Source organism: Oncorhynchus gorbuscha, linkage group LG03 (genome assembly GCF_021184085.1).
Source record: "Oncorhynchus gorbuscha isolate QuinsamMale2020 ecotype Even-year linkage group LG03, OgorEven_v1.0, whole genome shotgun sequence".
Classification (NCBI taxonomy): Eukaryota; Metazoa; Chordata; class Actinopteri; order Salmoniformes; family Salmonidae; genus Oncorhynchus; species Oncorhynchus gorbuscha.
In genome coordinates, this window is record NC_060175.1 from 92189752 (window position 1) to 92217728 (window position 27977).

The 27977-nt window shown below is 41.5% G+C and overlaps 2 protein-coding genes across 10 annotated transcripts in view; both read right to left on the reverse strand.

Annotated features, from left to right (window-relative positions):
* Window positions 1-14314, reverse strand: part of LOC124032212 (inter-alpha-trypsin inhibitor heavy chain H6-like) — a 29683-nt gene extending 15369 nt beyond the window's left edge. For 3 of the 6 annotated variants that reach the window (XM_046344449.1, XM_046344447.1, XM_046344446.1), the window contains exons 1-8: window positions 13786-14314; window positions 10496-10531; window positions 7507-7661; window positions 2254-2364; window positions 1708-1955; window positions 700-869; window positions 424-540; window positions 57-228 (exon numbers count right to left, since the gene is read on the reverse strand). In XM_046344449.1, coding sequence (XP_046200405.1) covers window positions 57-228; window positions 424-540; window positions 700-869; window positions 1708-1955; window positions 2254-2364; window positions 7507-7661; window positions 10496-10531; window positions 13786-13908 — 1132 coding nt within the window. In that variant the 5' untranslated portion in view covers window positions 13909-14314. Of the gene's footprint in view, window positions 1-56; window positions 229-423; window positions 541-699; window positions 870-1707; window positions 1956-2239; window positions 2365-7506; window positions 7662-10495; window positions 10532-13785 lie in introns of those variants that run through there. The other 3 variants (XM_046344452.1, XM_046344451.1, XM_046344450.1) reach the window with 3 other exon arrangements.
* Window positions 14315-14537: 223 nt separating this feature from the next.
* The window catches only part of LOC124032214 (6-phosphofructo-2-kinase/fructose-2,6-bisphosphatase-like), a 30960-nt gene continuing 17520 nt past the window's right edge, over window positions 14538-27977 (reverse strand). For 3 of the 4 annotated variants that reach the window (XM_046344456.1, XM_046344454.1, XM_046344455.1), the window contains exons 5-14: window positions 25400-25474; window positions 25186-25242; window positions 24959-25080; window positions 24442-24649; window positions 18992-19138; window positions 18586-18690; window positions 16309-16438; window positions 16107-16169; window positions 15954-16018; window positions 14538-15849 (exon numbers count right to left, since the gene is read on the reverse strand). In XM_046344456.1, coding sequence (XP_046200412.1) covers window positions 15790-15849; window positions 15954-16018; window positions 16107-16169; window positions 16309-16438; window positions 18586-18690; window positions 18992-19138; window positions 24442-24649; window positions 24959-25080; window positions 25186-25242; window positions 25400-25474 — 1032 coding nt within the window. In that variant the 3' untranslated portion in view covers window positions 14538-15789. Of the gene's footprint in view, window positions 15850-15953; window positions 16019-16106; window positions 16170-16308; window positions 16439-18585; window positions 18691-18991; window positions 19139-24441; window positions 24650-24958; window positions 25081-25185; window positions 25243-25399; window positions 25475-27977 lie in introns of those variants that run through there. The other variant, XR_006838223.1, reaches the window with a different exon arrangement.

The window sequence follows — 27977 nt, forward strand, 5'->3', positions numbered from 1 at the left end:
GTCAAGTTGCTGCAGATATATTGCAATTCAAGTACATCAGACTCAATCCCACTCACATCCTTCAGCGATGATCCTCTTGACAAAGTCCTTAGCGTCTCGTATGTTAATCCGCGTGGCCCTCACTGTGCGACCCTTCCTCCATGTGTGGACCTTATCTGAGAAAGTGATGATGTTGAAGTGGTCCTCCTCACGCAGGTCCCCCAGGATAGTGGACATCGCCTGCTTTGTCTGGTCCACACAAATGCAGAGAGAAGAGAAAGGATCATTTATTGATCTATATAATGTAGAGTCAATGTTGTCATTCTTGTCTTAAATGAATGGGGTGCAGCTGGGCGCAATGTGAAAGAGGTACCGGTGTAGGATCTTAATTTGATCACTTTTGTAGCTGGGAATTAAAATACATCTGTAATACTTCTACTGTACCTGTTTGATCTTGGTGCCAATCATGGAGCCACTGACATCAATGACAAAGATGACATCCTTCGGGACAACAGGAAGCCCCCGAGGTGCAAAGTAGTGGACAAAGTATCCATCAAACACCTGAGAGAGGCCAAAAGAAGAGAATGATAACTCACTTGATGAGATTATTGTCTCACTAGATACTGTCATTTGTACGGTATTTGCTGTGAAGGACTTTGGTCCTAGACAGTGTGTAATGCTTGTGCAAGCATGCATACATGGGTGTGTGTGTGTGATGACCTGTATGTCCCCAATGAGGTCACTGAGTTCTACATCGTACTGGATGATGTAGTCAGCGTTGAGTCCCTTAGAAGAGGCACTGCTCTGCTGCTGCAGGCTGGGGCTGTAGTGCACACGAGCACAACGAGGGTTCTGCTGGACCTGGGTGGAGGCTGGAGCCTCAGACTCACCTGGATGAATGAGAAGGGAGGCCAGAGAACACCCAGTCAGTTAACAGACAGTCATTGTGCATGTTTGAGATATACTACAGTATGTTGAAGTTGGACTGCACACAATCACACAAACACAAATCACCCTACTATACAATAACTACTCATTTTATTTTTTAAGTTTAATTGTCACTGATAGGTTTGGTTTCTGAGCTCTAACTATAATTAATAATTAGTTATAAAAGAGACATGAGGGGTGCCATAATGAAGCTTGGGAGGGGCTGAGTGCAGGGAACATGGTCACATGTGGCAGTACTGACAAGGGGAGGAACCATTTAAGGCCCATATCACTCAGCTCCCTGACTAGCAATAATGATGCAATGTTTAGCGATAAGGAGGAGACTCCACCCAAAGTGGGGTATGCATACTACCATGGGGGAAACCATGTTTTTTGTATAATGCAGTTGTATTGACCCTCTGGGCAGAATAAACTTGGTTTGAAGCTTCCATAGTGTCCGTTGAGTTTGTACTCTGAAAATTAGAACCTAACATCACACACCGGATAGGTGCAGTGAAACGTGTTGTTTTACAGGGTCAGCCATAGTAGTACAGCAGCCTTGGAACAATTTAGAGTTAAGTGCCTTGCTCAATATTTTTCACCTTGTCGGCTCAGCTATTCCAACCAGTAACATTTTGGTTACCGTCTCAATGCTCGTCCCAATGCTCTAACCACTGGGCTACCTGCCATTAGTGATTTTGCGCCCTGACTTGCTCAAACTGATGCCCTAAACATGCTGATTGTATTACTAGTACTACTACTTTGACAATGAACATTGATGGTTGTCTTTTCCTATGTTACCTGTGACAGTGTTGGAGAGCAGTCGACTGGTCTTCAGCGGGAGGACCTTGATGAAGCTGAGTCCTGTCCTTTCTGCAATACTGACGTCCAGGGTAAGGTTAGTGACCAGTCCTCCAGGCCTCAGACCCAGGGTCAGTTCATAGCGACCCAACCTGCGGGGCAGCAGCTCCTCGTAGGACAGAGAGAAGGACATCCGGGTCCCCGAGGGAACACTCACCGCCACGCGGAACTTCTCGATCTCCCTCTCTCTGAGACCACAGCAGAGGATAAACAACAGAGAGAGACAGTATTGGAGTGATGGTGTCAGTGGTCGATGGTGAACCTGAAAGAATGGCTGAGAGAGCATTGATGGAATGTAGGATCCAGACTGAAGTGATAGAAAGATGTGAGTGGATGTAGTGGGTGGGTGATGGATGTCTGATTTGTACTGCAGAAAATCTAGAGAAAAATGGAAGTAGTTTTTTACTCTTTCACACAAAACATAGAAATCTGAATAAAAAGCATATCAAAGAGTGAACGTGGTATCAAATACTTTTTCAGACTGACTTGGTGGCAACAAGTCCAGCTGTTTTTCCTTGTTTCTTGGCTGCGTCATACATCTTCCTGGCGACACTCCTCTCCTTCACCTGGGCGACGTACACTTTGTCATTGGAGGTGCTGTGGAATAAGAGGACAGAAATAAAGTAAAATAGCCCTCTGGGTAACTCACAATGGTCAGACTATGTGAACAAACATGCTTTGGTCTCATAGATTGAAAACATCAAGGTTTATTGACAGTAAATAGACTTTCCTTTACCATAAATGTACTTTCCTTTATGGTAACTATTTGTATTATCAGTCACGTGTTACAAAACAATAATATACTGTACTTCACAGCATTCGAGTTGGACTAAGATGGAGGACATCTTAGACATCTTTGTCCCAAAGCAAGCACCAGCTAGCATTGAGCTAGCCTCGAGCTAGGCTCATATACCAGCTAATTCTAGGGCTACAATACCTCCTTCGCCAATTGGCCTGGACCCTTTATTGTTGTCACGGAACCTTGCCGATCCATCACGACTGGACTGCTGGCATGATCGCCCGATGTGGTCTCAACAGGTTATTCTGTTACGATGTCGCTGTTGTCTTAGCTCTCCTGATCAACACCTGTGAATGCTTTATGACTCTCTCTAATGTCAATATGCCTTGTCTACTGCTGTCTTGGCTAGATCTTATTGTTTTATTTCACTGTAGAGCCCTTAGTCCTGCTCAACATGCCTTAGATAGCTCTTTTGTCCCACCCCAAACACATGCGGAGACCTCACCTGGCTTAACTGGTGCCTCCAGAGGCGAAACCGCTCTCATTGTCACTCAACGCCTAGGTTTACCTCCACTGTACTCACATCCTACCATAGTCTGTACATTATGCCCTGAATCTATTCTACCACGCATAGAAATCTGCTCCTTTTATTCTCTGTTCCCAACCCACTAGACGACCCGTTCTTATAGCCTTTAGCCGTACCCTTATCCTACTTCTCCTCTGTTCCTCTGGTGATGTAGAGGTTAACCTCTTGCTCCTACCTGACACGCAGGCGTCCCATCTAGACATCTGGAAATGCAAATGCGCTATGCTAAATGCTAATAGTACTAGTTAAAACTCAAACGTTCATTAAAATACACATGCAGGGTATTGAATTAAAGCTACACTCGTTGTGAATCCATGCAACAAGTCAGATTTTTAAAATGCTTTTCGGCGAAAGCATGAGAAGCTATTATCTGATAGCATGTAACACCCCAAAAGACCCGCAGGGGACGTAAACAAAATAATTAGCATAGTCGGCGCTACACAAACCGCACAAATAAAATATAAAAACATTCATTACCTTTGACCATCTTTGTTGGCACTCCTAGATGGCCCATAATCACTATTGGGTCTTTTTTTCGATTAAATCGGTCCATATATAGCCTAGATATCGATCTATGAAGACTGTGTGATAAACGAAAAAATAGCGTCTTGTAACGTCATTTTTTTTTATTAAAAAAGTTGACGATAAAGTTTCACAAAACACTTCGAAATACTTTTGTAATGCAACTTTAGGTATTAGCAAACCTTAATAAGCGATCAAATTGATCACGAGGCGATGTATATTCTATAGGGGTACGTCTGGAAATAATGTCCGGGTAAATCTCAACCAAAATATCCGGTCCGAGACCTGAAGAAATCGGCTGTCTCTTCTTTGTTTGACCAAGAAACAAAGCCTAGGCAAATGACAAGACTGTTGACATCGTGTGGAAGCTGTAGGAATTGCAATCTCGGCTCCAGGTAATTTGCTTTCCCATAGACAATTCATGCAAGTGGCGCATTGATATATTTTCCAATTTTCAGTGATCAGATTTTCCTGCGCTTTCGATGAAACGCACGTTCTGTTATAGTCACAGCCGTGATTCAACCAGTTTTATAAACGTCTGAGTGTTTTCTATCCACACATACTAATCATATGCATATACTATATTCCTGGCATGAGCAGCAGGACGCTGAAATGTTGCGCGATTTTTATCAGAATGTTCGAAAAAGTAGGGGGTAGGAGTAACAGGTTAACCCAGGCCCTGTAGCCCCCAGTTCCACTCCTATTCCCCAGGCGCTATCATTTGTTGACTTCTGTAACTGTAAAAGCCTTGGTTTCATGCATGTTAAAATCAGAAGCCTCCTCCCTAAGTTTGTTTTATTCACTGCCACTGCTTTAGCACACTCCGCCAACCCTGATGTACTAGCCATTAAGAAATTTCCATCCCCAACTACAACATTTTCCACCAAGACAGAACTGCCAACGGGGGTGGAGTTGCAATCTATTGCAGAGACAGTCTCCAAAGTTCTGTCATGCTATCCAGGTCTGTGCCCAAACAGTTCGAGCTACAACTTTTAAAAATCCACCTTTCCAGAAATGAGTCTCTCACTGTTGCCACTTGATATAGAAGTTAAATAAAGGTTAAAAAAAAATATATTTTTTAAATAATATACATGATGTCCAATAACACTCAAATGGACAGCAGATCATTGAAAGCTTATGGCAAATGTCATATGTCAAATGTCATATGGCTAATGCCAAGTGTCCCACAGCAAAAATCCAAAAGATGGCGAGCGAGCTCCACAGTAAATTTTCATACTGTAAATGAACATCAAATCAAGACCCAAGGGTGAAATTTAGAACATTTGAAAACAAAATAAAAATGTATCACCCTCTCAAAAAGTGCATTCTGGACCGTTTTTTGAAATTCTTTAGATTTCTTTTGACAATTATACATGTTTAAGAACTGTATGAACATACCTTTGTCATATTTTATTATCATTTAAAAAAAACTTGTTCATAAGGCATATGTTTTGTCCATTTGCAATATGATTTCATAGAAAGTCAAAAGTCAAAGTCAAAAGTCAGTGAACCATTGCCAAATGCCATAAGAAATGTCCAAATGCAATATGAAAGTATTGAAAGTGGAAAATCAGGATGTTGTGTCCATTTTCCATGTACGATCATAGGAAGTCGGTTTCCAAACCCAAAAGTCAGTGAACTATGTTAAGCCATGAATCAACCTAGATGGTCTATTTGTCATGTATGATGAGGGAGAAGTTGGAATCTGTTGTTTTTTAACAATTTTTTGAAAAGTGTTCAAAATAACCAGGGGCGCCCCCTATTGGGTGGGCCCGGGTGGAGGGTGCTCCCTACCCAACCATAGACCCCTTGCTACCCCCTTAAGGCATTAAAAAAACATTTTAAAAATATGCTCCTGGGAACCCATTCCAATCACCAGGTTCACGGCTGTCCATTTGCAATATGCTTCAATGGGTATTTACATCACGAATTTGACATGCTCAAAAGTACTGCTGAAATGCAAAATTGACAGGGCCGATGAACTTAGGATGGCCGGGCAGTGATAGTGGTTCCTCTCCATCGCTCGTTGTGTTGATTTCATCATGTCCATTTGGTGATGTTGAATCACTGTTAAATCGTATTGTAAGTGTACTGTCCATTTGCAATATGTTTCAATAGGCATCTTAATTGGTGCTGAAAATCCACATTTTGCTACGGGGTCCTTGAATGAGCTATCGGACAGAAATGTTAGGGTCCGTCTCTATGGGCCGAGGCAGTTTCAATGCACCTAGTTTTGTGACTCTGGGACTTTTCTAAATGTTGTCATTTTCGTGATGGTCAAAATGAATTGAATCCTGTCTCGGAGCTCTACGGACAATTCCTTTGACCTCATGGCTTCGTTTTTGCTCGGACATGCGCTGTCAACTGTGGGACCTTATATAGACAGGTGTGTGTTCCTTTCCAAATCATGTCTAATTAATTTAATTTACTATAGGTGGATTCCAATCAATTTGTAAAAACATCTTAAGGATGATCAATGGAAACAGGATGCACCTGAGCTCAATTTCGAGTCTCATTTCAGTTATCTCTAAAGGCCTGTTTTTCGGATTGTCATTATGGGGTATTGTGTGTAGATTTATTAGTAAAAATAAGTCTGTAACGTAACAAAATGTGGATAAAGTCAAGGGATCTGAACTTTAAAAATGCACTTTATATAGGGAATAGAGTGGCATTTGGGACTCATCCATGGTTACTGGAAAGACCTTAATCCAAACCAGTTTATGTGCTAAAATAAAGTCCTTTGAACAAATATATTAAAATAATAACCAACAGAGACCGAAATAAACTGCAGCCTTGAAGCAAGTCTTGTTTCAGACACAGAGCAGAATGGAATGTTGGGTTTATCAGGGTGGAAAATATAGCGGCCTGTATGTATGTGTAGCTGAGAGGGAGTGGGAACTGGGAACGGCTGCAATTGAGTGACCTACACACAGAACACAAGGCCCTCAGTCCCACGTTGAGAAACGCAACTGAACTAAGAAATAGAGTCGCACGGCTATTTTCCCACTGAGTTAGTTGGTGACGAGCAGGCGGCCCTGTGTCGAGTTTGTCGAGTGTGTGACTGACAGTAAAAGAGATTATGAGATTCTATGCATGTTAAACTAAAACTACATGTAAATGGGTCTGTGCGTGACATGTGTAGGCTGTGTGTCAGTATGTAGTTGTATGTGTGTGCGTACACGTGTACCTTGGCTCAATGCCTTGGTAAACTTTGCAGGAGAGAGAGGGGGAAGAAAACAGGCCAATGTCCTGTCATTTTTTCTTAGAACTTTCCGACGTACATTTATAAAGCCAGGTATTCATCTGGTTCTAAGGTCCCTCCGAGTCTTCCCCCTTCTGAGACGCTTCGGCTCCCAAACCCAACTACAGACTGCGGTTCCTCGTTGTGTCTGTAATGTTTACACATCAAATTATGTGTCTCCTTTCCACAGTGGACGGAATGTCAGTTCCTGACATAATTCCTTTGAAGTTTTTATTTGGAACCACTGACCTGACTGGTGTACAGGATTTGTTTTGTTTATTTACTTTTTTCTATATTTCTATGTACTAATTAAATGTTATACTCTCTGAGGTGAGTCATACTGTCTCCCGCATGTGAACGATCCCCTTCACAGTTGAAAGTAAAAGTCCTTTTGATCCTGAAGGACAATAGCCTGAGTGCCAGTATGTTTGTGCTATAATGCCAACTCCTCGTCCCTCATTGTCAAGCATAAGGAGTTGGCAAGGGAGCAGAAACAGACTGGGACCCAGGCAAGAAGGATATACTTCCAAGGGAAAGAACAATTAATTTGATTACATGCCCACTACCTGTGATGAGGTGTCTTATAAGAACACAAGAGAGAGAGAGAGGATAATAAGTAAACTTGACTTGAAGCGTGTGATTCTGACTCACATGGTGAAGTTGGAGATGAATGCAGCAGAGGGCAGGTCCACCTCAAAGGCTGCCTCCTTGGTGACAGGTAGCTGGTTCCACACAGAGCTTTGGATTGTGGTGTGGGCATAGCGAGACACGACAGAACACCTCACATGGTAGTCTGTCACCTTCAGCTGTGAACACACAAGACACACCAAACCTTCAGCAACTAACATGTACATTTGATCTGATGAAATCTTTATATAGCTACCCTAATACAAAACCAATAGTGACCTCATGAGGAGCTTTGGACTTCTTGGTGTAATGGCTGTTTGACTGACAGTTGAGAAGACCCAGGTTTGAGTCCTGATCAGGCTCTTTTGAAATTGGAAATCCAACTATTACTGGGCTTTTTACCCTGGCTTCAGTGGCTTGACAAGTTTAGACAAATGATACAAAGCCACACTCTGCAAGATATCCCTCCCACCCCCTTGTTTACTTGGCTAATTCTGGGCCCTGCTGAGACCAATCTGGTCAGCTGGGCCACATTACTGCTAGGCCAGGACACAGACAGACAGACAGACAGGTTTCTCGTTACTCACTGGTATCAAAGACAGTGGACAAGCTTTCTGACACATCAGAGACCTATCAATTTAGAGTAATAATGGATGATTTACATTCTGTCACTGGCAACATTCAAAGCATCAAATAAACCTTCCGGAGACACCTGAAATCCCACCTCTTTAAGGAATACCTAGGATAGGATAAGTAATCCTTCTCACCCCCCCCCTTTAAGATTTAGATGCACTATTGTAAAGTGACTGTTCTACTGGATGTCATAAGGTGAATGCACCAATTTGTAAGTCGCTCTGGATAAGAGCGTCTGCTAAATGACTTAAATGTAAATGTAAATGTAAAATGTTGCCTCCATTGAGCACTGTAGGGTTTCTTACTATGTGTGGCACACAGGTTATAACTGCAGATTGCAATGAGAGTGATAGGTAGATCTTCACTTGCTGCATGACTTTTTCCTAACCTAATACTAGTGCCTTTAATCATCATATTGCTATACATTTCCTGATGTTGCCTTGTTTTAGATTTGGTTCATTAATAAACTGAATTCAAATATGAGTTGGTTCAGGGTTGGGTTTGATGTGGGGGTCTCTTGTGTGTGTTCGCAGGTGGGAAGTGTAAGCCAAATTATTTAACCAATTAGCTTCAGCTGGCTGGTGTGCTACCTTGGCAAAGTTGTTTTGACTTTGAATAGCCTAGCTCTGGGGATAGATAGGGACAGTCAATGAACTACGCAATGTAAATGGGACATTTTCATGTTGCACATTTTTCAGTTGTCTCATTAAATGCTTTCGACATTCGAATATGCATTTCTACAATTTGTAGGTGGTTTGAGATTTTCAAGTCATTGTTATTTGTCGATATTGACCTTTTAAAATATTGTCCCATGTACAGTGTGTAATTTACTGATGGTCCCTCACTAGCCCCATAGGAATATTTATTGGGTGCTGCCAGCTGTGAGCAGGTGGGCAGGATTAAAACAAACCCAACCAATAGAAAACTGTTATGAGACTTCATTGCGTGACATAAAATGTTTCCCTATCATCTCGCAAATCTCAGTTTTGACGAGACTGACTTTATGACCAAAAGTATCCTATTTTACACTTTGTAGTCAATTTTGACACTATTTTCAAAAAGAAAAGTTGTTTCCACGTAATTACGTTGAACCAATGTGGAGTAGCATGGGGCGTTGAGAAAAATGTTTTAAAGCAGAATTTCTGCAACTCTACAAATGTTTCCATGGGGCAGAGAAAACATTTTGCAGTTTTAAAACTAATGTCAGGCAATTCTATTCATTTTGCCATGGGTCTGAGAGAAAGAAATTCAGTTTTAAAGCATATTTAATAGAAATCTAAACATTTTCCTATGAGATGGAGAGAAAATGTTGCACTTTCAAAGCTAATTTCCTGCAGTTCTTCACATTATGCCATGGGACGGAGAGAACATTTAGCAGTTTTAAAGCCATCTATAAAATGTTGCTGACAAGGGCTAGTGGTGGAAAAAGTACTCAATTAATATACTTGAGTAAAAGATACCATAATAGAATATGACTCAAGTTAATGTGAAAATCACCCAGTAAAATACTACTTCGGTAAAAGTCTAAAAGTATTTGGTTTTAAATATACTCAAGTATCAAAAGTAAATGGAACTGTTAAAATATACTTATAAATATCAAAAGTAAAAGTAAAATGATAAATTCCTTATATTAAGCAAACCAGATGGAACAATTACATTTTTCCATTTACAGATAGCCAGGGGTACACTCCAACACTCAGACATAATTTACAAATGAAACATTTGTGTTAAGTGAGTCTGCCTGATCAGAGGCAGTAGGGATGACCAGGGAGTTTCTCTTGATAAGTGCGTGAATAGGACCATTTTCCTGTCAAATTGTAACGAGTACTTTTGGGTGTATGAAGTAAAAAAGTACATTATTTTCTTTAGGAAAGTAAAAGTTGGCAAAAATAAGTGAAGTCCAGATACTCCAAAAAAACTACTTAAGTAGTACTTTAAAGTATTTTTTACTTAAGTACATTACATCACTGGCTAATTGAGTGACTGTCAGCAGGCATGTAGCTACTTTTTTGGTGGGAAGATTCAATTTACTGATGAGTTTTCCTCTTGTTATATGTCATTCACTGACAGTCACTCAATTACCCGATAAGTAAAAAATAAAAATGGATTGGTAAATTAGTCTAGTTAGTCTAGCCAGCGACAGTATCTACAGTAAACTTGTAATAATCGTGGCCAAATTATCAACCTGGCAGGCAGAGCACGTGCCCAAGGGCCTTGACCTCCAGGGGGCCCCATTGATTTTGTTGGTCACGCGGGGCCCTAAGCCTCCACTTTTGTCACTAGCCAGATATCCCTGATTTGAATGTTTTGTTTTGCTTATGACACATTCCACTGGGACTGGGTCATGAACAACAGGCTGTTTCATGTAGCTCATACTCACCACAGATTTAGCTGCTTTGCTCTGGCGTCTCACTCTCTGGAGAGAAAATAACAGAGCGAAAGTTAATAAAAGTGTAATGAATCCTAACTATAGGATTGAGAGCAGCAGTAAGGAACATTTATTCACACCAGTTCCCTGACAGTAACAGATTTCTGGAGTCCTGTATTTTGGATTTTTTTTAATCAAAACTAGCTGATGTCCTCTGAACATTGTGCAAAGCTTTAAAATCTTAATAGATTCATAAAAGCTTGCTTAGTAGTGACTTAAGACCACAGACTTGCCCTAAAGCCATCATTATTCCAAAATGTTTAAGCTTCCACACAATTTTCTATCACTGTATGGGAAAGAAGATGATTTAAAATGTAAGTTAGTACATTTAGGTCCTTATCTATGATAATAAGTTGTATTAAAGAGGAGAACTTGACTTAGAAAAGTGACAACATTCTAACAAGGGTTACCTTACAAAATCCCCTCCTTTTAAATTAATCTCCAGAATCTATGTGTGGTGTTGGGTCAATATTTCTGTGTCAAAATAAGATGAATCGAAGCTATTCATGAATGAAGGGGTAACTTTAAATAAATGCTTTCACTGTACACAGAGGTGCAGGTTCGGTTTCAAATGTTCATTTAGATCACAAATCATTGTTGTGTCAATACTTTACCGCATTTCCAAGATATACAACACAATCAAATACCTTTAAAGAGACGAAAACATTTTAATTTGCAGGCCGGGGTTCATTCTTCAGTGACAATTTTAATATACATTTTAGGTGAAATAGAAACTTTATTTTAAATGAATGTAAATGTAGGCTATATTATGTGTTACTATGTTTATTATGTGTTTCCATTTCATAATCGTATTCACATCTGCCATATGCAGAGCCTTCAGAAAGTACTCACAACCTTGGACTTTTTCCACATTTTGTTGTGTTACAGCCTGAACTTAAAATGGAATAAATTGAGATTTTGTGGAATTACACTACATTACCAAAAGTATGTGGATTAGGCCTGACTGGCAGTCGGCGTTCCAATTCATCCCAATGGTGTTAAATGGGGTTGAGGTCAGGTCTCTGTGCAGGCCAGTCAAGTTCTTCCACACTGATCTCGACAAACCATTTCTGTATGGACCTCGCTTTGTGCACGCGGGAATTGTCATGCTGAAACATGAAAGGGCAAACTGTTGCCACAAAGTTGGAAGCACAGAATCACAGAATCTTCTAGAATGTCATTGTATGCTGTAGTGTGAAGGTTTCCCTTCACTTGAATTAAGGGGCCTAGCTCGAACATGAAAAACAGCCTCAGACCATTATTCCTCCTCTACCAAACTTTACAGTTGGTTCCATGCATTGGGGCAGGTAGCTTTCTCCTGGCATTCACCAAACCCAGATTAGTCTGTTGCACTGCCAGATGGTGAAGCGTGATTCATCACTCCAGAGAACGCATTTCGACTGCTTCAGAGTCCAATGGCGGTGAGCTTTACACCACTCCAGCCGACGCTTGGTGATCGTAGGCTTGAGTGCGTCTGCTCGGCCATGGAAACCCATTTCATGAAGGTCCCGACTAACAGTTTTTGTGCTGACGTTGCTTCCAGGGGCAGTTTGGAACTCGGTAGTGAGTGTTGCAACTGAGGACAGATGATTTTTACATGTTACGCACTTTTGCACTCGGCGGTCCTGTTATGTGAGCTTGTGAAGCCTAGACGTTTCCACTTCACAATAACAACACGTACAGTTCACCGGGTCAGCTCTAGCAGGGCAAAAATAAGACAAACTGACATCCAATGACGGTGCCACGTTGAAAGTCACTGAGCTCTTCAGTAAGGCCATTCTACTGCCAATGTTTGTCTATGGAGCTTGCATGGCTGTGTGCTCAATTTTCAGCAACAGGTGTGCCTGAAATAGCCAAATCCACTAATTTGATGGGGAGTCCACATACTTTTGTATATATAGTGTATGTTTTGTGACATTTTTACAAATTAAATGAATTTGTCTTGAGTCATTAAGTATTCAACCCCTTTGTTATGGCAAGCCTAAATATGTTCAGGAGTAAATATTATGCTTATCTAGTCACGTAATAAGTTGCATTGACTCACGCTGTGTGCAATAATAGTGTTTAACATGATTTTTGAATGACTACCTCATCTTTGTACCCCAGTGAATTTCAAACAACGATTCAACAACAAAGACCAGGGAGGTTTTCCAATGCCTCGCAAAGAAGGTCACATATTGGTAGATGGCAACAACAAAAAAATAAACTGAAATGGAATCTTCCTTTCAGCATGGAAAGTTATTTATTACACTTTGTCACTACAGAGATACAGGCAACCTTTCTAACTCAGTTGCTGGAGAGGAAGAAAACCACTCAGTTATTTCACTATGAGGCCAATGGTGACTTTAAAATAGTTACAGAGTTGAATGGCTGTGATAGGAGAAAACTGAGGATGGATCAACAACATTGTAGTTACTCCATATATCCTGTTTGCAATAATCCTACAGGGAAACCTGCTTCAGGCTATATTCCAACAGACACTGGGAGACAAATTCACCTTCAGCAGGACAATAACCTAAAACACAAGGCCAAATATACACCGGAGTTGCTTACCAAGACGACATTGAATGTTCCTGAGTGGCCTTGTTACAGTTGGACTTTAATCGTATTGAAAATCTATGGCAAGACTTGAAACAACCAACCTGATAGAGCTTGAATATTTTTTAAAGGAATAATGTGCAAATATTGTACAATTCAGGTGTGCAAACCACTTAGAGACTTACCCAGAAAAGCTCACATGTGTAATCGATGCCAAAGGTGATTCTAACATGTATTGATTCAGGGATGTGAATACTTATGTAAATGAGACATTTCTGTAATTATTTTTCAATACATTTGCAAAACAATTCTATAAAATGTTTTCATTTTGTCATGTTGGGTTGATGGGTTGGAACATATATATTTCATCTATTTTTAATGTCGGCAGTAACACAACAAAATGTGGAATAAGTCAAGGGTACGAATACTTTCTGAAGGCACTGTATCCCAAAGTAATGTGCAGTAAAGTTACACCCTCACTCGAGTAGAAAAATGACATATTGAGTGCAAAAAGGAATGTAGCGTAGTATAAGGGGGGAAAGCTGACCGTGGATCAATTATGAAGAAAAAAAACATGATTTTTGAGGCTGTCTTGACTGAGTAGCATGTTTTTCAAGAGTTTCCTATATTAATTCAGTCCCATAGAAATGTAAATTAATTTCCAATATTAGTCCAGTCCCATAGGAATATACAATAATTCTCACCTGTAAAAGTATGCCTTTTGCACCCTGGCGTGCTCCAAATTCCTCTGAAAATCCCCGCTGGACTGAGATGATGATGAAAAACAAAATACAACGGATTTTTAAATCCACTTTCCCCATGGTCATATACTTTTGTCTCCGAGATGAAAAACTTTATGTTGCCAGTGGTCTCACGTTGCCAGTCAGTTAGAGAGATCCAGTGCGTATACACAGCGCGCGGTAGGAGTACAAGCCTCACATATTACACAAGTTAGTTTTGCAAGGGGCAGTCGACTCGTTCCCCTCCCTCCACTTTATTTTAATCGTTTTGTAACCTATGAAAAAATTACCTAAAATAAGTTGAAGTATAATTTATAACTGACAGATATTCAGATGAAAACTCAAAAGAAAATCAGTGGGCGCAAAGTTGCAAGAGTTGAGTTCGGTAGGGTATCCTCGAGTGTACATAACTGGATATTTCGCGCACTGTTGCCATCAGCAGCATGAGAAGAAATGACAAATTATTAACCCATGAATGTCGACAGTTTGACAGAAAAACATCCCAAACTCTCTGCTCTTGCCCCTTTCTCAATTCCACAATGGGACCCTATAAAGAAGCTATACCACCCTGACATACAAATAAACAGGCTACAACATAGGCCGACAAAATGTAAAACAAGTATTTTAAATTTTTATAAATGACTATCTGACATCTAGGCTCTAATAAAAGTTTGCATGATCTGTAAAACATTTATAAAAATTGGTGGGGCGATTTATTTTAATTTCACCATTTATTTCATCAATCTAGTTCCACTTATTCAGTACAATAAACTCTTTGTCTTAACTAGTGGTATCGTATACCATTGTCACAAATGTATTTATTGTCAACAAGTTTTCTTAAAAATATGTAATCAGTAGTGTTGCAAATCTAGCCAAGCCAAAAGACTCCTTTAGCAAAGTCACACCGTTTTTCACATCCATCAAGTCCTGTGTGGCTTGGTTGGAAGATCATGGTGCTTGCAACACCAGGGTTGTGGGTTCAATGCCCACATGGGACCAGTGTGGAAAAAAATAATCTAAAATGTACTCACTCACTACTATAAGTCCAGAGAGTCTGCTAAAATGTACCTACTCACTACTGTAAGACCAGAGAGTCTGCTAAAATGTACCTACTCACTACTGTAAGACCAGAGAGTCTGCTAAAATGTACCCACTCACTACTATAAGACCAGAGAGTCTGCTAAAATGTACCCACTCACTACTATAAGACCAGAGAGTCTGCTAAAATGTACCCACTCACTACTATAAGACCAGAGAGTCTGCTAAAATGTACCCACTCACTACTATAAGACCAGAGAGTCTGCTAAAATGTACCCACTCACTACTATAAGACCAGAGAGTCTGCTAAAATGTACCCACTCACTACTATAAGACCAGAGAGTCTGCTAAAATGTACCCACTCACTACTATAAGTCTGCTAAAATGTAAACATGATGTTTGTTTGGGAACTGTTCATCATGTTGACAATTAGTCAGACATGTATCATTAAGTAACAGAAGATGTGTTTATTAATCTACTAGAATGGAGGACATTTTACTTTCGTCATCCTGTAGCCGAATGTCAGAATTGTCTGGCCTCTTTCACACTCTAGTGACAATACCATGCCAAACCACCTCTCACACAGCCTGTCCGACTGCACTTCACCATGAGACTCCAGGGTAAGACAGAGCAGACTGATGCACATTTATTGGACGTTATAGGTCAGTCAACAACACTCATACAGTACTGGGCTTTAGCCGTCCCATGTTGGAGGCCGAATGTCCATTTCCCCCTCACTGTTTCCGGGGGCAGTGGGGTTTGTCCTTTTTGATCTTCCTTATCTTTTCCCCCTTTGACACTTGCTGGTTTTGACAAGTTTAATCGGGAAAAGGTACTAAGACATGATTGATCGAGCAACAAAGTTAAAACTTGAAAATATAATATTGCTGGTTCAGTACGGTCCTAGAGTCCATATCCTCTAAATCATATTCAAAAGTGGTCAGGAATAGTCTTCAGCGCCTCTTCTGGGTTTCTGGTTATGTCCACATTCTATAACAACAACACACATGGAGTCACACCGTTAGATTTGTGGAATCTCTTGTAACATTTTCCTATTGTGCTTGGAGTAAATGGATACGTTTTGTAAAGCTTACCCCTGGTCTCTCTCTGTGCGTGTTGACTGCCTCAATGTTTAGGCAAATGTGCTCCACTCTACACCCTGTACCATGAGAAAGAGATATGAGTGAAATTGTTGGATCCAATTACAGCATGTGAATTTGTTCAAGTCCAATTGGACAACAACTTACCATAGGCCACCGGTGTAAGTTTGAGCACAGTATGAAGAGGACATTTTAGGTATGGTAACTCATCTGTGGAAAAAAAAAATAGTCTCTAGTCCAGTGCGCATGCGAGATTTGGTTCTGAGTGACGAGATAGTCTTAGACATGACCAACTTCATTACCACAAGACAATGCTAAATGAATCCATGTATTTTGGACTGTAAAGTACCTGCGGTTTTGTCTAGTAAGTAGGCCAGCAGACAACGCATGACGGCTTGGTGACACACGACCAGCACATTCTCCTGTCTCTCCAGCTCCATGATCACTGGCTCCAGACGGTGGACCAGGTCTTCATACGACTGTGGTAGAGAGAGGAAAATGAAGTGTACCTTTTTCATTCTATTGCAACAGGAAATGTACCTTCTTCATACTATTGCACCAGGAAATGTACCTTCTTCATACTATTGCACCAGGAAATGTACCTTCTTCATACTATTGCACCAGGAAATGTACCTTCTTCATACTATTGCACCAACCTGAACCACACCATGCTCTCTATTTTCTTTCTTTCCTTACCAGCTCGGCTTGGTTCCAGCTGGAAACGATTGAATTCTTGAGCAGACAAGGTCAAAAATCTGTTGTATGTGCCCTTGAGCAAAGCACTTCACCCTAATCTGTTCCAGGGGCGCCGTACTACCATGGCTGACCCACACATTTCACTACACCTATCCGGTGTATGTGACAATAAAGAAAATCATCTTTAATTATCTTTCCCAGTCACTCAGATCCACCTCTACTAGGGTAGCTAAGATGTACTAAGATAACTAGGTGTTCTACTAAGAGGACTAGGTGTTGTACTAAGAGTACTATGTGTTCTACTAAGAGGATTAGGTGTTATTCTAAGAGGACTAGGTGTTCTACTAAGATGATTAGGTGTTCTTCTAAGAGGACTAAGTGTTCTACTATGATGGCTAGGTGTTCTACTAAGAGGACTAGGTGTTCTACTAAGAAGATTAGGTGTTCTTCTAAGAGGACTATGTGTTCTTCAAAGAGGACTAAGTGTTCTACTATGATGGTTATGTGTTCTACTAAGAGGACTATGTGTTCTACTAAGAGGAGTAGGTGTTATTCTACAAGGACTAGGTGTTCTACTAAGAGGATTAGGTGTTCTACTAAGATGACTAGGTGTTCTACTAAGAGGACTAGGTGTTCTTCTAAGAGGACTAGGTGTTCTACTAAGACGATTAGGTGTTCTTCTAAGAGGACTAAGTGTTCTACTATGATGGTTATGTGTTCTACTAAGAGGACTATGTGTTCTACTAAGAGGAGTAGGTGTTATTCTATGAGGACTAGGTGTTCTACTAAGAGGATTAGGTGTTCTACTAAGATGACTAGGTGTTCTACTAAGAGGACTAGGTGTTCTTCTAAGAGGACTAGGTGTTCTACTAAGACGATTAGGTGTTCTTCTAAGAGGACTAAGTGTTCTACTATGATGGCTAGGTGTTCTACTAAGAGGACTATGTGTTCTACTAAGAGGGTTAGGTGTTATTCTAAGAGGACTAGGTGTTATACTAAGATGACTAGGTCTTCTACTAAGATGACTAGGTGTTATACTAAGATGACTAGGTGTTGTACTAAGATGACTAGGTGTTCTACTAAGAGGACTAGGTGTTATACTAAGAGTACTAGGTGTTCTACTAAGAGGACTAGGTGTTATACTAAGAGTACTATGTGTTTTTCTAAGAGGACTAGGTGTTCTACTAAGAGGACTAGGTGTTGTACTAAGATAACTAGGTGTCCTACTAAGATGACTAGGTGTTCTACTAAGATGGCTAGGTGTTCTACTAAGATGACTAGGTGTTCTACTAAGATGGCTAGGTGTTCTACTAAGAGGACTAGGTGTTCTACTAAGATGACTAGGTGTTTTACTAAGAGGACTAGGTGTTCTACTAAGAGGACTAGATGTTCTACTAAGAGGACTAGGTGTTGTACTTAGATGACTAGGTGTTGTACTATGATCGCTAGGTGTTCTACTAAGAGGACTAGGTGTTATACTATGATCGCTAGGTGTTCTACTAAGAGGACTAGGTGTTGTACTATGATCGCTAGGTGTTCTACTAAGAGGACTAGGTGTTGTACTATGATCGCTAGGTGTTCTACTAAGAGGACTAGGTGTTGTACTATGATCGCTAGGTGTTCTACTAAGAGGACTAGGTGTTGTACTATGATCGCTAGGTGTTCTACTAAGAGGACTAGGTGTTCTACTAAGAGGACTCGGTGTTGTACTTAGATGACTAGGTGTTGTACTTAGATGACTAGGTGTTGTACTATGATCGCTAGATGTTGTACTTAGATGACTAGGTGTTGTACTATGATCGCTAGGTGTTGTTCTATGACTGCTAGGTGTTGTACTAAGATCTCCACAATTTGTCTGAGTAATGTACAGTGTGTGTATATTTTGTGTGTATTTTGTAAGCAGTGTGTGGTGAATTAAGTCAGGTCCTACCTCACCCTTGGGGTAACGGTACCGGTACTTGTCCTGGTCTCTCAGTGCAAACTCTTCTGGGTGGTTCTCCTGGATATCTTCATATGTCAACTCCTCACACACACCCTGAGGAGGAAATGGCGGTGCAGAGAAGATGTCAATGAGTGGTACGGGCATGTACAGTGATGAGTAACCTATACCGAGACCGAAAGATTTGCATTAGCTCTTCAGGGCAATGCATTGACTTAAGCTCAGTTGGTCACACATTCACTGCAAACTGTATACATGCATTACACACTCACATAAAATGTATGCTTAAACTCAACAGTAAACAGTGGTTAAATGCATCAATCTCATTTAAACTCAGCAGTAAATAGTGACTTATTGTATAAATCTTGTTTAAACTCAGCAGTAAACAGTGACTTACTGCATCAATCTCATTGAGAGCCTTCCACTGTTCGTATGGAATCCCCAGATGCTCTGCAGTCTGGATGGTCCTCTTCATATGGCTGGTCCACACCTTCAGATCCTTTATATGTTGGCCCTTGATGAAGCCCCCCAGAGCAGTGGCATACTACAGGGACAGACCATGTTCACAGGGAGTGGGTGGGGGTGATTTTTTACACAATCATTTACTATAGAGGAATGCTTTATTGTCCATTTTCTTTGCGGAGAATGACATTTTATATTTCGGATTTCAACCCAACCTCCGAGACACATATACATTATGCTTTATGTTTTTTAAATTTTCTACATAAGGGAGGGCACAATACATTAAGTCATTGGATGGGACAACAGCATTATATCTGGATTAAAACAATTATGTTTTCATTTTTTCCCTCGCTCTACTTTATTCATTCATATTTTTCCCCCAGGACGCTTTATCTGGACATGGTTCTACAGGACCTCCACCAGCCGAAGCAAAGTAATAGCATTAACATTATGCCTTCTAGTTGCAGTTACTGTACTCATAATATACAGGAGAACGATCGCCTTATGGTGAGGATAGCCGTGCTACAAGACTAGCTTCAGATGTAATAAATTAAGCAAGGGTAATTTAAGTGTAGGAACAAGTACAGATAATTATCCAGCGATCATACACTGTTTACCAGGGGACAGGGCTACCGATGTTAAGGCTAATCTGAAGATGGTGCTGGCTAAGGCTAAGACTGGCGAGTGTAGAGAGTATAGGGATATGGTTATCCATGTCGCCACCAACGATGTTAGGATGAAACAGTCAGAGGTCACCAAGCGCAACATAGCTTCAGTGTGTAAACAAGCTAGAAAGATGTGTCGGCATCAAGTAATTGTCTCTGGCCCCTTCCCAGTTAGGGGGAGTGATGAGCTATACAGTCTCACAACTCAATCGCTGGTTGAAAACTGTTTCCTGCCTCTCCCAAAAGATAGAATTGTAGATAATTGTCCCTCTTTCTGGGACTCACCCACAAACAGGACCAAGCCTGGCTTGCTGAGGAGTGATGGACCCCATCCTAGCTGGAGGGATGCTTTCATCTCATCTATGAACATAGACAGGGCTCTAACTCCTCTCGCTCCACAATGAAATAGGGTGCAGGTCAGGCAGCAGGCTGTTAGCCAGCCTGCCAGCTTAGTGGAGTCTGCCACTAGCACAGTCAGTGTAGTCAGCTCAGCTATCCCCATGGAGACCGTGTCTGTGCCTGGATCTAGGTTGGGCAAATATAAACATGGCGATGTTTGCCTTAGCAATCTCACTGGAATAAAGACCTCCTCCATTCCTGTCATTATTGAAAGAGATTGTGATATCTCACATCTCAAAATAGGGCTAGATCCCTCACTTCCAAGGCAGTTATAGTCAATGAACTAATCACTGATCATAATCTTGATGTGATTGGCCTGACTGAAACACGGCTTAAGCCTGATGAATTTACTGTGTTAAATGAGGCCTCTCCTCCTGGTTACACTAGTGAGTATATCCCTTGCGCATCTCGCAAAGGCGGAGGTGTTGCTAACATTTACGATAGAACATTTCAATTCACAAAAAAGTAAATTACTGCGTTTTCGTCTTTTGAGCTTCTAGTCATGAAATCTATGCAGCCTATTCAATCACTTTTTATAGCTACTGTTTACAGTCTTCCTGGCCCTTATACAGCGTTCCTCACTGAGTTCCCTGAATTCCTATCAGACCTTGTAGTCATGGCAGATAATATTCCAATTTTTGGTGACTTTAATATTCACATGGAAAAGTCCACAGACCCACTCCAAAAGGCTTGCGGAGCCATCATTGACTCAGTGGGTTTTGTCCAACATGTCTCCAACCAAGGATCCTCAAAAGCCGTGCTATAAATTCTCGGACAACACAAAGATTCCTAGATGCCCTTCCAGACTCCCTGCACCTACCCTAGGACATCAGAGTAACCACCTAACTGGTGAACTAAATTTAATCTTGCGTAATATCCTATATGCAGTCACACCCCTAAAAACTTTTGTCATAAGAAACTAGTTCCCTGGAATACAGAAAATACCCGAGCCCTGAAGCAAGCTTCCAGAGAATTGGAATGGAAATGGCGCTACACTAAACTGGAAGGATCTAAGAGCCCTCACTGCTGCCTGATCATCCTACTTTTTTCAACTTAATTGAGGAGAATAAGAACAATCCAAAATTTATTTTTGATACTGTCACAAAGCTGACTGAAAAGCAGCATTCACCAAGAGAGGATATTTTTCACTTCAGCAGTGATAAATTCATGAACTTCCTTGACGAAAAGATCATGATCATTACAAAAGCAAATGAAGGACTCCTCTTTAAATCTGCATATTTCTCCAAAGCTCAGTTGTCCTGAGTCTGCACAGAACTGCCAGGACCTAGGATCAAGGTAGACACTCAAGTTTTTGAATCCTATATCTCTTGACACATTCATGAAAATTATAATGGCCTCTAAACCTTCAAGCTGCATACTGGACCTTATTCCAACTAAACTACTGAAAGAGCTGCTTCCTGTGCTTGGCCCTCCTATGTTGAACATAATAAACGGCTCTCTATCCACCGGATGTGTACCAAACTCACTAAAAGTGGCAGTAATAAAGCCTCTCTTGAAAAAGCCAAACCTTGACCCAGAAAATATTGACAAACTATTGGCCTATATCGAATCTCACATTCCTCTCAAAACTTTTAGAAAAAGCTGTTGCACAGAAACTCACTGCCTTCCTGAAGACAAACAATGTATACGAAGCACGTCAATCTGGCTTTAGACCCTATCATAACACTGAGACTGCACTCATGGAGATGGTAAATGACCTTTTAATGGCGTCAGACCGAGGCTCTGCATCTGTCCTCCCACTCCTAGAACTTATTATTCTCATGAAACCATTGAAATACCACGGCAGTAATGATTTTAAATATAAAACATGTAATTTAGTAATATAACAAAATATCATAAGAAAGAAAGTGTTCTCTTGCACAAACAGTAATTTCAATGTAGAAATGAATTATTTTGGTGTTTTATTGCATTTTCTGATGAAATACTCATTACCGCAACGCGTCCAGCGCCCAGAATGTATGTCATGTTTTAATTTTAACAGAGTAAAATGAAAATATTCAGAAAAAAATAAATGTATATTCTACCAGGTGTTTTCAAATGATATAAAAAATATCAACTGAATATTCATGTATTATAATAATAATAATAGGACTGATTTTCTCATCCATTCCTTCAATTCTGACCAGTTTCCCAGTCTCTGTCGATGAAAAACATACCCACAGCATGATGCTGCCACTACCATGCTTCACTGTGGGGATGTTGTTCTCAGGGTGATGAGAGGTGTGTGGTTTGCGCCAGACATAGCGTTTTCCTTGATGGCCAAAAAGCTTAATTTTTGTCTCATCTAACCAGAGTACCTTCTTCCATGTGTTTGGGGAGTCTCCCACAAGACTTTTGGCGAACACCAAATGTGCAAGCAATAACTTTTTTCTGGCCACTCTTCCAGTAAAGCCCAGCTCTGTGGAGTGTACGGCTTAAAGTGGTCCTATCGACAGATACTCCAATCTCCGCTGTCGAGCTTTGCAGCTCCTTCAGGGTTATCTTTGGACTCTTTGTTGCCTCTCTGATTAATGCCCTCCTTGCCTGGTCCGTGAGTTTTGGTGGGCGGCCCTCTCTTGGAAGGTTTGTTGTGGTGCCATATTCGTTCTATTTTTTAATAATGGATTTAATGGTGCTCCATGGGATGTTCAAAGCTTCGTATATTTTTTGATAACCCAGCCCTGGTCTGTAATCTCCACAGCTTTGTCCCTGACCTGTTTGGAGAGCTCCTTGGTCTTCATAGTGCCGCTTGCTTGGCGGTGCCCCTTGCTTAGTGGTGTTGCAGACTCTGGGGCCTTTCAGAACAGGTGTATATATACTGAGATCATGTGACATATCATGTGACACTTAGATTGCACACAGGTGAACTTTATTTAACTAATTATGTGACTTATGAAGGTAATTGGTTGCACCAGATCTTATTTAGGGGCATCATAGCAAAAGGGGTCAATACATATGCACGCACCACTTTTCCATTTTGTATTTTTCATTTCACTCCACCAATTTGGACTATTTTGTGTATGTCCATTACATGAAATCCAAATAAAAATTAAACTACAGGTCGTAATGCAACAAAATAGGAAAAATGCCAAGGGGGTGAAAACTTTTGCAAGGCACTGTATGTGTGTTATGTGCTTTTGAAGCACTGCAAAATGAAATAGATTGAACTTGAAACCCATCTGTAAATAGCACACCCAACTACCTCATCCCCATATTGTTATTTATTTTTGCTCTTTTGCACCCCAGTATCTTCACATCATCATCTGCACATCTATCACTCCAGTGTTAATGTTAAATTGTAGATTGCGGAAGGTGTTGCGGTAATGGGAGAAATCAATTAAAAAATACATATAAAAAATCTATATTATTTCAGAGTTTAAGTATTCTGTGCATGACTGTTAATAATCTTTATTATTATTAAAAAAAAAAATGTATTAGCTTTCCTAATGGTCTTGATGTTTTCAGACCATTGCGGTAATGATATTTTTTAGTACTTGTTTTGGAAAATATGTTCATAAAGGCGTTAAATTGTCAGTAAATGTTTTTAAATGAATGCTCACAAACACAAACACAGACCTTGTTATTTATGCCTATAAAGGAAATTTGCTGATGCAAGTGTTTTTAAAGATTTCATGTTTGAAATATTTGAAACCAAGATTTCGTGAGAATCACCCTAGTGCTGCTTTGACACCATCGATCACCACATTCTTTTGGAGAGATTGGAAACCAAAACTGGTATACACGGACAAGTTCTGGCCTGATTTCAGTTCTTATCTGTTGGGAAAGATATCAGTTTGTCTCTGTGGATGGTTTGTCCTCTGACAAATCAACTGTACGTTTTGGTTTTCCTCAAGGTTCTGTTTTAGGACCTCTATTGTTTTAATGATGGCTCCTTGCTGTCCCCAGTCCACCTGGTCGTGCTGCTGCTCCAGTTTCAACTGTTCTGCCTGTGGCTATGGAACCCTGACGTGGTCAACGGACGTGCCACCTTGTCCCGGACCTAATGTTTTCGACTCTCTCTCTACCGCACCTGCTGTCTCTAACTCTGAATGATCGGCTATGAAAAGCCAACTGACATTTACTCCTGAGGTCCTGACCTGTTGCACCCTCTACAACCACTGTAATTATTATTATTATTTGACCCTGCTGGTCATCTATGAATTTTTGAACATCTTGGACATGTTCTGTTATAATCTCCACCCGGCACAGCCAGAAGAGGACTGGCCACCCCTCAGAGCTTGGTTCCTCTCTAGGTTAATTCCTAGGTTCCTGCCTTTCTAGGGAGTTTTTCCAAGCCACTGTGCCTGTGTGGCCTACTGACCTTGTGACCCCTGGGAGAGAGTCCTGAGTCTCCCCCAATGCGACCCAGCAGGTTCAGCTCGCTCTCCCCGTGGCGGCTCAGGAAGATAGAGCGCGGTGTGACGTGGATGTTCATAAGGTAGTAGACTATCCGGCTCTGTATATGGTCTTGCACACGGTTCACCAAGTACCTAGAGCCCACGTTGAAGATCTTGATGTAAGACAGATGCCTTTGTATAGGAAATATAGAGAGACACATAGGGAGACAATTATTATTCAAGACAGGTGCCGACACAATAACATGTAGGGGAAATACAGGAAGATAGAAGGAGAGATGGATTTTTTGTTAATCACAGGTATCTGATAACCAAGTATTTTTTTCAGTTTAGTTTTTACTCTTTCTCTCATTCAGGGAGAGGAGCTGTTGGCATAAAGCCTGATCCCAGATGTGTTTTTTTGACTATGACTATAAAGGAGTTGGCAAGACAGCACAAACAGTTCTGGGACCAGGCTAGTTGGCATAGTCTGTTGAACTCTACCTGTCTTTCTCATCGTCCAAAGGCACATAGGTTTGCTTGTAGCACTCAATACGTTTCAGGAAGTCTGCCTGCGCCTCATCCTTGTCACAGTTCACATAGTCTGGGCTGCTCACTTTCACTTCCTGAGACAAAGGTCAGTGTCACAGTGTATAGTTTAACATCTTGCAGAGTTTGGCATCTTAGAAACAGAGAGCCCTCCGGTAAGGTTTGAGAATATACTTTCTCACCGTGATATTCTGTGCAATGATGTCTGGATCATCACAAATGGACTCCACAAAAAATACCTGTAAGGACAATTCAGTTGTGTTCATTATACCAAAGGGGTTTTGTCCAGTTTCACCATCTGAGTTTGTATTTAGCTGTTGCAGTGGTAGTAACGTGTTTATTCATTATGTATAGTAGCAGCTACAGGACTGTCAGTTGGCCTGCCCTTGAACCTGCCTTGTAGCCTTTTTCCTTGGAAAAGCTCACAATGGATATCCTCCTCTCCCGTGTTGTGTTGGTGGCATCAAACACCTGGAGGGAAGAAAATATATTTTAATCGGCTGTTTAGATGTAGGATTTTACAGATGTAGGATTGTTTTACTATTTTGTTGCTGAGCATTTTCCTGTGTATTTGATATCTTTTTTAAAAGCTTCTATAGTTTGTCATTTCCCACCACGAAAAATGTATCTGTTATGCAGGTGAATGAGGACCCAAAAGCGACTTGGCGAAAACAGAGTCTTTATTCCAGTAAAGGATAAAAGCAATACTCCTGGACAATCAGAGCAGAAAACAAAACATAAAAAACTAAAATCCACTCGTAGTGACGAGGACAGACTGGAGACTCGACCATTAACTGTAGGTTGCCTCGGGAAGGCACCGACCGTAGCAGACTAAGGCACCTGCTCGCACGCAGCATCTGAAGGTGACAAGACACAACAGGGCGAGACAATGACACAGCACAGCGAACATCAAACAAGGATCCGACAGGACAGAAACGGAAAACAAGGGGAGAAATAGGGACTCTAATCAGAGGACAAGATAGGGAACAGGTGTGGAAAGACTAAATGAGTGAGTAGGAGAATGAGGAACAGCTGGGAGCAGGAACGGAACGATAGAGAGAGGAGAGAGAGGAGGGAGAGAGAGAGGGATAGAAAAAGGGAACGAACCTAATAAGACCAGCAGGGGGAAACGGACAGAAGGGAAAGCATAATGACAAGACAATATAAGACAAAACATGACAGTACCCCCCCACTCACCGAGCGCCTCCTGGCGCACTCGAGGAGGAACACTGGCGGCAACGGAGGAAATCATAGATCACAAACGGTCCAGCACGTCCCGAGAAAGAACCCAACTCCTCTCCTCAGGACCGTAACGGAAAACGATAAAAAGGGAAACTAGGGTACTACTCTAAAAAAAAATGAGACACGGGTAGAGAACTGAAAGCTTTAGAGCAAACAGGACCAAACAGGCCAGGAGAGTAACAACTAGGGACAGACTGAGACACAGCAAGGGCAGGAACAAGAACCGGAGAGATGCGGTGGCAGGGAACAGACTGAGACCCAGCAAGACCAGGAGCAGAAGCAGAAAAAAAATTACCAGACTTCTTCTGCGAGCAGTCCGAACACGCAGCCACGAAACGGCGCGTGTCACGCTCCAGAGTAGGCCACCAAAACCGCTGGCGAATAGAAGCAAGCGTACCCCGAACGCCGGGGTGGCCAGCTAACTTGGCAGAGTGCGCCCACTGACGAACAGCCAGACGAGTAGAGACAGGAACGAAAAGAAGGTTACTAGGACAAGCGCGCGGCGACGCAGTGTGCGTGAGTGCTTGCTTAACCTGTCTTTCAATTCCCCAGACTGTCAACCCGACAACACGCCCAACAGGAAGGATCCCCTCGGGATCGGTAGAAGCCACAGAAGAACTAAAGAGACGGGATAAAGCATGAGGCTTGGTGTTCTTAGTACCCGGGCAATAAGAAATAACGAACTCGAAACGAGCGAAAAACAACGCCCAACGAGCATGACGCGCATTCAGTCGTTTGGCAGAACGGATGTACAAAATTGATCGATTATCGATGTTATTCATCGATTAAGGGCTGCATCAATTGCTAGAATTGAAATCAGCAATTAGGCGTTTGAATAGTTTATTCTCTCCATTGTCCTATAATTACACGGAGATGGAGGGTCGGGATGACAAAGGGAATAAAGAGAGTACTCTCTCGAAGCCAGATATTCAAAAGTTTGCTCTCTGGTACATCGGCTGGTCCTCCTTGGACAAGCGTACTACCCTGCCCATGCTGCCGTGGTTGGTGGCGGAGATCCGGAAGAAAAGTGAGAAGAACGAATCGGGACGCGATACTTGTTCCGTCCAGGCCAGAGAAGTTCAACTGGTGCTCACCCCGCCGTTTATTCGATGTGTGCCCGCCAACAATGTCGCCAACTCGTCCGTCTTCATCTTCGAGCATAAAGCGCAGTTCATCTCACGTTTTATCCACAACAGTAATGACCTCACTTATTTCGCCTACCTTATCCGGAGCCAGCCCGACAACCCGGGTCTGAGATGGCATGCCATGTCTTCAGGGCATACGACCCCAACCAGGTAAGCTGTTATACATAGCGGCGGGAAGTAGGGGTGCTGCACAATCCCCTGATAAATCACCCCTGAATGTATTCCCGGGGCTATGTTCTTATATCATTTAGGCACATATGTCACTGTCAGAACTACAGTACATCCAAACATGTTGCCATCATGCTGGCTTTACAGGTACACTCAAGTTTTGATTAATGCCAATTGTGCCTCAATGAAGACCTATTCTTTAATTTGCAAGAATGTGGAGGTATGGTCCCATATTCAGCAACCTTTATAAATGGGTCAAGTACAACTGCCACATTGTTGCACCAGCTACTGGTAAGCTTAAGCCATAAAACAATGGTCAACCTTTGGAGAACTCAGAACTTTACCACATGGTCCTCTGTGTGGTAGGCCTAGTGATCTCCACCCGGCACAGCCAGAAGAGGACTGGCCACCCCACAGCC